This window comes from Helianthus annuus, chromosome 8 (genome assembly GCF_002127325.2).
Source record: "Helianthus annuus cultivar XRQ/B chromosome 8, HanXRQr2.0-SUNRISE, whole genome shotgun sequence".
In the NCBI taxonomy this organism is placed as follows: domain Eukaryota; kingdom Viridiplantae; phylum Streptophyta; class Magnoliopsida; order Asterales; family Asteraceae; genus Helianthus; species Helianthus annuus.
This window is the reverse complement of record NC_035440.2, coordinates 126,182,610-126,193,174: the sequence shown is the minus strand read 5'-3', so window position 1 is coordinate 126,193,174 and position 10,565 is coordinate 126,182,610. Positions and strand designations below refer to the sequence as shown.

Sequence of the window (10,565 nt, the reverse complement as noted above, 5' to 3'; positions counted from 1 at the left end):
GTCGATCTTCTTTTAATTACACCCTATTTGCATGTTGATGCGTAGTGTCCATAGGCTTTGCAGTTCTGACACTGTCTTTCTTTGGCCTCGGGTTTCGACTTTGATTTCTTTTTATCGATTGTTATCTCCTGTTTAGATTTCATAGGGCTATGGTGAATAGAGATGAGCCTAAGAAACGGCCCGGGATACTTTCCGGTTGTACGAATTATAAAGCGGTGAGAGTGGCCGGAGACGGGTATAAGGTTGGTGGCGGTGGTGGCGGTGGTGGCGGTGGGGCGGGAGGGCGACGACGGTTGTCAGAATCAATAGCAGTTGGAAGTATGTTTCGAGGGGGAATTATTTGACCCAAGTGGGATGCTTGGGACAGAGACCACGAGAAAGCCAGAAGGGACGGGGCGTAGTGTTCCCTGCAACCCTGTTTGGCCACGTGGGTCTCGCGGCTCTTCCGAGAACCAGAACCTTTGGATTTATAACCTACAGGGACTCTTATCGGATTCTTGTCGTTTTTATATTGACCGGTTATCTCGGCAAATCTATCCCTAGAACTAGCAGGAGGAACAACAATCTGCATATCTTGAACCTTCTCCATATAAGATTAAACATAATCTTTGTATAAGGATAGCTTCTGTTGGTGCACAAAATGTCTGTTGACTTCGTCTGCATTACGTCTTAGGTCAAGATAGGTCAAAAATAGGAGCTTGAAGTCAAAATTAGGTTTATTATAGAGGTTTCGCTCATGTGTACAAGTTTGTATGAGGTTTCGCTTATTAGGTCAAGGGTTTCGCTCTTAAGGTTATTTAGGGGGTTTCGCTTATACATACACATGGGGTTTCGCTCATAAGGCATGTCTTATGAGCGAACCAGCTGAACTATAAATACCTGATGTGTGTATTCAGTTGTGTACGTTGGAGTGAAACCTGGTCATGCTTTGTGTGTCAAAATTGATTCAGAAAGCATAAAAAGAGAAGGAATTGAAAGGAACAGCTGTGTTACTTCATCTACATTGATTCCGCCTTTGTATTTGGAGATGAACTACCTTATACTGACTGTTTAGGGTCGGTAACCGGTCCAACAAGTGGTATCAGAGATTGTTTTGGTATTTAGGGGGAGTAGATAGATGTAAATAGATATATTTTCAGAAAAATACAAAAAACAGTAAAAAATGCAAAAATACAAAAACATGATAAAATTTTAAAATCCAAAAACAATATAAAATCTGAAAAAGAGCTTGTGTATATAGGGAAAATGATAGTACATCGGCTAGACAATTACAGTATGCTAAAGAATTGTAAAGTTTAAATGAGTTAAACAGTCTCACTAATGATGTGTCGATAGGTTTTCACACATTTAGTAGATTTATTCGGGATATAAACCTAAAATTTCAAACTTGTGAAATTCGTGGGGAACACTACTTGAATATATAGGTAACCCCTGAAATCTTGAAAGGTCTCGTATTCTGATATACTAGGTTTTTATACTCAATGATGTCTGGGGTATTATTCCGGGACTTCTGCTGAATGGAAGTTCTGACCTAGTCCTTGGATAATACTTTCCGCAAATGCTTGAAATATAGCATAAACCCTCAGTATGCAGATGAAACAATAAAATTGATAGTCGCTGCTGTTGTAACTAAAAGATCCTCTAAAGGGACATACTGAAAAGTCGAAGCTGGTATCTCTCTGCGCATACGGAAGTATCGACCTGAGATCCCTCGGCCCTCGCATACCTAATTTATGTACAGATATCATTGTAGTATACTCACCTGTAAGACTGAATATTGGGATTCTAGATACGGGAGTATATTCAAGAGGTGGGACACATGAATGAGCTAAGTTCATAAGACATCTAAATCGTATCCTGAATAGATTAAAATTTTTGTGACAATTTAAGATGGATCAGTATATCGACAATCGAGGTGAATTGTTTAAGTCTGAGTATGACATGAAGCTTAACGGTACTAGTAATTTGTCTGAAAAGCTGATATGATTCCCTAACACGCTCTCCAAAAATAAGTTTGTAATTAGTTTACTTTGTTTACATTCTGCAATTTAAGTTTTCTGCATTTCATTTCTTAGTTTAGAACACTTTGATAAAATCCAAAAAGATTTTATTTCTGCTTTATTTTTGACAAACCAAAGTGGAGAGTTGATTGTTGGATTCTCAGATGATTGAAACAGATGCAGGAGGTTCTAAGCTGAAGAATGAGGAGAGCTTATCTTGTTGAAGTTTAAATCATTGAAAAGTCAAAAACAAGTTCATTAACTTGATACTTGTTATTTTCAGAAAATGTTTGAAAGTGTTTTCAAAATCAGTTTGATTCGTCAAAAGATCAACCAAGGTCATTAAGTTGAACTTGGTAGATTAATTGAGTAATCAGGGTCATTAACTTGAACCTGAATACTTGAGTGGATTTCTAAAGCTGATTGAGTTTGTGATTTATTGATTGAAAAGATGGATTGTAATGTTTGATGTTTGAGACACAGGTTTTGGACTTCATTATTCCCATGGAAGCTAATTGTCAAAGCTTGAACCAGATCAAGACCTCAGATTCTAGCATGTTGAGAGGGGGAGTCTGTGAAAGGGGGAGTCTGGATCAACGGTCAAAGGGAAGTCTGAAGATGGAGCCAGGACAAGATTGTAAACTTGTGAAGATAGAATGCTTATGATGTGAAGACAGAGAGTTGGAGAAAAGACCAAGACTAAAGACTCGGAGCTGAAGACTTTGTCAACATCCAAGGGGGAGTCTGTTGGTGCACAGAATGTCTGTTGACTTCGTCTGCATTACGTCTTAGGTCAAGATAGCTCAAAAATAGGAGCTTGAAAGTCAAAATTAGGTTTATTATAGAGGTTTCGCTCATGTGTACAAGTTTGTATGAGGTTTCGCTTATTAGGTCAAGGGTTTCGCTCTTAAGGTTATTTAGGGGGTTTCGCTTATACATACACATGGGGTTTCGCTCATAAGGCATGTCTTATGAGCGAACCAGCTGAACTATAAATACCTGATGTGTGTATTCAGTTGTGTACGTTGGAGCGAAACCTGGTCATGCTTTGTGTAACCAAACTCTGTCAAAATTGATTCAGAAAGCATAAAAAGAGAAGGAATTGAAAGGAACAGCTGTGTTACTTCATCTACATTGATTCCGCCTTTGTATTTGGAGATGAACTACCTTATACTGACTGTTTAGGGTCGGTAACCGGTCCAACAGCTTCTCTTTATTACCAGATAAATGGTTCAAAGTGTATTCGGTTGAATAAATAATATCTCGCATCATACTTTGCACATCAGGATCAAACTCGGTCATATATTCACGACTAATTGAGAATTCAGAAGAGCAGTTTGGGGAGGCCTCTTTGCGCCATCTATTCAGAATGTATTGTTTTGGAAATTCCCTAATGTCCATAAGTCTCAAAACATAGAATATATGTCTACATAGCAAACCAAACTGTTCAAAATGCCTGCATGAGCAACTGCATGTGCAATCAGACTTACGGAACATTACCTGAAAAACGCCAAATACAATATCTCTATAACGCCATGCATAGAATGTTTGTCTAAAAAGAAAAAAAACACATTGCATATGATAAAACGCCATTAACAGAAAACGCCATAAAAACCAAAACACCATTATTTACCTCAAATAAGGATGTACAAGGCTGTTGAAACTTGGAAGTCATTTACTTAAAAATTAACAAACCCATCAGGCTGATCTTCATAACGTTGATTTATGCAATCCGCAACTCCAATAAGCTCAGCTTGAACGTCACAAAAAATACTTTTTGAATATATATCAACAGCTTGCCCTTCCAACAATTTGTAACTACTCTTCAACTAGGGTCTTTTGTATCGAGATTCATGATCATTTGTACGATGTGTGTGACGCTGTGCTTCTATTGCAGTCTCATAATGCGTCATGAACTCAACAAGAGTAGCTTTCGAATTGCACACTTGACCAAAAAAACGATTCTCACTATCCGACCTGGATGTCGTTCGCATAAGACCAGACATATGCTCCATTCTATAGTATGCAGGGATCCAAGATTCCCTAATTGCAAAAATATCAGATAGCCAGTTATTATCTTCTAAATTGAATTCTGCGATAACCGCTTCCCATTCTGATTCAAACTCTTCAGGTGTGAGAATATTTGTCCACACAACACGACAAATACGTTCTTTAAAATTGGTGGAATTGCATAGCCAAACACCAACCTATATATAACACGAAAACGCCATGCATAAATAAAAAAACAAAAGAAAAAATTTAATTAAAAAAACAGTAACAAGGTACAAAACGCCATGTATTTTAAAACGCAGTGTATCCTAAAACGCCAAAGATAAGAAAAAGCATAACAACCTTCAGAGAAAGTTTATGCATCACATGCCACATGCATAACCGATGCCTCGTGTCAACAAATACAACAGAAATAGCCTTCTTCATCGCTGGATCTTGGTCATTGACAACAACTTTTGGTTGAGAACCAACAGCTTTTAGAAAAACTCTTAACAACCAAATATACGTATCAGCAGTTTCCGACGCCAATAATGCTGCACCAAATGTAACATTGCAGTGATGATTGTCTATACCAGTGACCGGTACAAACACCATAGAGTATCTGCATATAAAAACGCCATGAGAAATGAAACAATAATAAAACGCCATTGAATGTAAACTAATAAAACGCCATTGCGTGTAAACTAATAAAACGCCATTGCATGTAAACTAATAAAACGCCATTGCATATAAAATAAAAAAACGCCATTGCATGTAAATTAATAAAACGCCAAAAACAGAAGAAGTTGAATTATAAAATATTACTTGTTGGAACGATACATGGCGTCAAACGAAATCACATCACCAAACACGTGGTAATTACGTTTGGCTTGATCGTCACACCAAGAAAGACCCTTCAAACGATTCACTTCGTTTGTGATGTAACCATACGAGAAATTAGGCTGGGAATGTTTTTTTTCATTCAAATGTTTCACAACCATATCGGTGTCATATTCCCCTATGAACAAGTTAATTTGCATCTTATAGTTCTTAAATTCAACTTTGCTTGCACCCACGTCTTCAGAACCGCCAAAACAAGTCTTCATAACATTAAACTCCTTGACAGGACCCAAATTCAACTTAGACATGTTGTGTATAACATGCTTCTGGAGCTGAGTGAGGTGTCGTTTAGTTGGAAGAAAATGCTTATCAGGACGTTCAACAAGTTCATGATTGTGCTCCTCGACAAACTTATACACCTTCCATGATCCATCCTCAAAAAGTACACATAACAGTGCACCACAATCAGTCCTCTTTGAAAAGTTAGATCCCACTACTCGCTCCTTTTGATTGGGGTCCAACGTATCAACCTTCTTGTCCTTGTATAATCCAGATCTCGTACACAAGTAATACTTAATATGTAAGACACCTTTAGAGTTTGTCTTTGTAGTCCCTTTCTTGACTGAAAACCCACACTCCTTGGCATACTTAACATACATTGAATAACAATCATCAAGGCTTGAGAATACCATGTCCTTTCTGGGCTTTAATTCTTCACTAATGTCAGGAATGATAAATGGTAATCCAGTTTTGGGGCAATGCCTTTGACTCAAGGAAGAGACTTCGTCTGAGAAAACACAGGGAGGAACAGAAAAATCAGAAAAACAGAGTGATGTCTCCTAATAACATTATACATTAAAATGCCATTAATTGAATAATAAACAAGACATAATAAACACATAATTTAAAAACAACATGATAAAAAAAGCCATGAGATGAATAATTAAAAATACTTAATAACATAAATAATTAACAAAATATAACATCATAATGAAAACGACAAAATTAACAAAACTAATGTTTACACAAATTAACAAAATAGTAATAACTGATATTCACAAATACTACTAAATAAAATTCAAAACTAATCAAAATAGATGAAAAATGCCAATGATCGTAAAAACATAAGAAATACACTAGAACGTAAACGCCAATTAAAATTAATATTGAAAACTCCAATTGCAGTTCTTAATAATAGATTAAATATCAATTAAAACGCGATTAAACTGCATAACTGAAATAACGCTATTGAAAATCATACAACACATTATAAAAAATAATAATACAAAAAAACGCCATAGAACAATGATAAAAGAACAAAACACCATATCTGTTGTATGATTTGCTGGAACGAAAAATAGAAAACGCCAACGAATTTTACTTTGTCGAACAGAATCCACGTTAACCGTCATAGATCAGAGAAAGCTTGCAAAGGAGGTAACAGCTAACAATAAATCTTTGGAGTTTTAATGTGAAAGAGATATATAACGCGAATAAGGAGGGAACGTATAAAAGGACAATTGTACTACCCCCGCATAACAATAAGGGCCCCCTGCCACGTGTTGGGCCAAGATCCGTTCTCACCGTTCTCACACTTTTCACCGTTCTCTCCTGAACCCGTTTATATATATATATATATATATATATATATATATATATATATATATATATATATATATATATATATATATATAGGGTCAGGATTTAGGGAAAACGATGAAAAGTGTAAGAACGTTGAGAACGCTTATGGATCGTCAGATTAAAACAATCTATGGACTAGATTGGCGCGCTGGCGTTTTCGTAAATAACATCAATCTTATTACTTGAACGTGCTTCATTAAGGGTAAAAAAGTATTTTTACTGCTCAAATTCAAAACGCCAAACTAATGAGCAAGACGCCATTCAAAACGACTAAAACACGATTAATATAAAACGCCAAAGCTTAATGATAAAACGCGTTGCAGACTTAGCAGGTAGATGGAACAAACAGTAACTGAAAGTCATTTATTAACATTTATTCCAAAAAATTCCCTCCTAAACTACGCGTCATAAACATCAGTATATAAACGATGTTACCATCGCTTCCATCACCACTTCCATTGATCATACTTAAATCGCCATCTTTAATCAAAACGCTAAATTTAACCAAAACGCCAAAATGGCAACCATTGTTTCATGGAGATACACCCTCAGAATCAGAAGATTCGTGATACATTTTGAGAATAGAAGAAGAGTTTTTGTTAAAATAATCAAAGCCATTTTGAACATGGAAGAAGAGGTAAAGAGGGGGATCCTATCACTTGGCATCCCTCTTGATAACGAATGTGATGAAACACATAAGGTTATAAGAAGATTAACTAGAAAATTTGGACCAAACAATGTAAATGCAAAAATGGACCCAGTCATCACATAATGGCGTTTTGATGAAGATACAGACATGGTCACCGTTATATGTGACAACGGAGCACGGGAAGACTACATGCTTGAATACATCATGACCAAGCAGGGTCTTGGGTTCCTGGAGGAGTTACACAACGCCACAGGTTTGAACACAGACATGAGCATAAAATTGGCGTTGATGCAGGACATGTTCAAATGGAGGCTTCAAAATCTTCAAGAATAAGAAGCCAATGAAAGTGAAATTGATGACTTGGATGAGAGAGTGGAAGAAGAATCAGAAGAAAAAGACGAGGGGAGTGATGGATACTTCTCAGACAAAGTCACTTCTGACGAGGAGTTTTAATTTTTTTTTTCTTTTGTGTAATTTTTTTTCAAATAATAAAATACTATATTTCTCTCATTAGTTACAAAACGCCAAAATGTCGCAAAAGCCATTAAATACAAAACGCCAAATAATAAAAACTTTTCTTTTCTGTGTTTTCGATTAGTGTATTCAATCATCTTGGTCTACAAGACGCTATTAAATATAAAACGCCAAACATGAAAAATGGGATGTATTACAGCCTTAACAGATAAAGCTGAACAACACAGTAAATACAAACAGTAACTGAAATGACGGATACTTTATTACTAGCATTTATTATAATAAAATCTCACCTAAACTACGCGCCAAAGACATCCTATAAAGAGAAACGTCTCAGCACCTTCCACTGATCACACCCAAAAACAAACGCCATGTTTCCTAAATACCAATCACTTTAAAACGCCAAAAAAAAGTTAAAAAAAAAAAACACAGATGGAAAACCTTGTTTCTTGGATATTCAGTATTGTTCTGCATGAAGTTTCACTGAATGAATTCTTAGGTGAGGTGGGTAACTCTATAAGATTTTGCTGAATGACATGGACAAATCTTGAAGAAAAAGAGACTGATGACTGTCATATGTCATTTTGTGTTCTTTGTTCTTGAAGAAGGTTTGGATGAGAAAAAGAGACTAATCCAAGTGTAAATGCTATTTTGGACTCCATGATGATAATGAGGATGACGGCCAAATAGCATCCAGACATACGGCCATCGATCTATGTCTCCAGAAATCCACAAAACCACTACGACAACAAACAACAACAGGTCACAGCAAAAACCAGGATGCCATATTTTACTGACTATTCAGCTTTGTCTAGAGTCGGGCGTTATGTAGGAAAATCGACATCTATCTAAGGTATTCAAAGGTCCAAGGCACAAAAACTTCAAGAAGAAGAGACTGATGACAGTGAAGATTTGGATGAGAAATTGGATTAGTTTTTTTAAGTTTTTTTCATTTTCTATTTTTTTTATTTTTTTATTTATTTTTGGGGGGTCATTTTCTGTAGTTTGTTATCTAATTCTCCACTGATAAAATACATTATTTCTGTAAAATGCTTATAAAAAGCCAAGATGCTACAAATACCAAATGCCTAGAAGTGTTAAAACTATGAGAACGGATCCTGGAAAAACACATTGTTGCTATATAAAACGCAAAAAAGCCAAAACTTATAATAAAATTACTTTAACCAATTATTATTAAAAACTCCAAAAATTAACTAAACGCCATTAAAACAATGTATAAAACAATGTGCCATCTTTATCTAAACCCCATTAAATACAAAATGCCAAACCCTAAAAATATGGGACGTGTTACAGCCTTAACAGATGAAGCTGAAAAAAACAGTAACTACAAACAGTAACTGAAACTTTATTACCAACATTTATTATATTAAAAGCCACGCCATCGTAATTGAATTTATTTATCTTTTCAAAACGCCATAATTACCTGTCACATTATAGGTCTGCATCCTACTTGGCACGACAAATGAAATGATACACAAAATACACATAAGAAAAATATATAATTACTAATGTTTTTAGTGCCAAAAACATATATCTACCTCGCGCCAAAAAAGGTCATTATATAAGTAGAACAAGTAAATAAAGCTTAACACTCCACACATTCTCTAAACACGCCACAAATTGTCTAAAACGCCATACAGCTTAGAAAAAATGGCTCAGATTATTGCATGGAGGTTTGAGAGGTCAGGGAGACGTTTTGTCCTAAAGTTCTCTGACAGGAGAAGGGTGAAAGTCAAGACAATCAAGGCCATACTTAATATGGATGAAGCCGTTCAGAGGGATATTCTGGCCCTTCGGATTCCAATGGCCTACGATTGTGAAAGAACTCGAACGGTAATAAGAAGATTAAAGAGAAAATTCCCAGCAGATGATGATAATGATGATGATGTTGACGATACTGATCTACCAAAAGTTACCAGTTGGAGTTTGGATGAACACTCAAGAACGGTGAACGTGACTTATCAACACGGGGTGGATTATTCATTGACAACGGACGGAAATGCTGAACACAGATAGACTACATCTTCTTGAACAACTCTGTGATTTAGCACCTACGAACAATGCAAGATCCAGGGTTGTGATGATATTTAAGTATAGGATACAACAAAGACGAGACGAGATTATGGCGTTATACGCCAATGCACAAGATGATGATGATGATGAGTCTGAAGAAAGTGATGAACAAAGCGATGGGTACATCTCTGATGTAATACCATCCACAGAAGACTATTAGTTTGGTTTGATTTCGTATTAGCTGTAATCTGTTGAATTACTAGTGAATTATAATGAATTTAAAAACGCCATGAACGCCAAGAAATTTACCTTTAACATATATAATTCAACTGGTGAAATCTACAAAAACGCCTAAAAATTTGTAAAGTTTGAATTGTTAAAGGTATATAATGAATTTAGGAACGCCATAGATGCAAAGATATTGGAATTATTAATTGATTTTAATGAATTTGGGAATGCCATAAACGCCAAAATATTTACTATGTAACACAAGAATGATTAATTCATCGATGCAGATGTAAAAAAAAAAAATAAAACGCTAGGTAGTTATTGAATCTAACTAAACGCCAAAAAATCTTACACACCAAAAATAAGCAGTGTTGTGAGACGCATTGGAAAAAAGAATATAAAAGGACAAAAAAGCCCCTCTACCTTCATTATATCGCGTGCCACGTGTACGGTCAGGATCCGTTCTCACCGTTTTCACACTTTTAAGCGTTTATAGGGATGGGTAAATGAGAACCACCTTGAGTTGTGAGAACCGTGAGAACCAGGCCATCCAAAAGTTTTTTTCAAAATTTTTTTTTCTCAAAAGTCATAAAAAATCACTTGGTTCAGCAAAAAATAAAAAATAAAAAATGCCTCATACCCACATTTACATGAGGCGTAAAAAAAATATTTATCTTCGAACAAAATTTACACCAGCGCGTAAAAAAATT

At 35.8% G+C, this 10,565-nt stretch overlaps 1 protein-coding gene across 1 annotated transcript; it reads right to left on the bottom strand.

Moving 5' to 3' along the window:
• Positions 1 to 205: 205 nt before the first annotated feature.
• LOC110919679 (protein FAR1-RELATED SEQUENCE 5-like) lies at positions 206 to 5,521 on the bottom strand. The gene is made up of 6 exons (XM_035976131.1): positions 4,815 to 5,521; positions 4,353 to 4,611; positions 3,868 to 4,207; positions 3,696 to 3,753; positions 3,501 to 3,552; positions 206 to 580 (listed from the first exon to the last, which is right to left on the bottom strand). Exons 1-6 carry the CDS (start codon positions 5,519 to 5,521, stop codon positions 206 to 208), a joined length of 1,791 nt encoding a protein of 596 aa, XP_035832024.1.
• Positions 5,522 to 10,565: the final 5,044 nt, after the last annotated feature.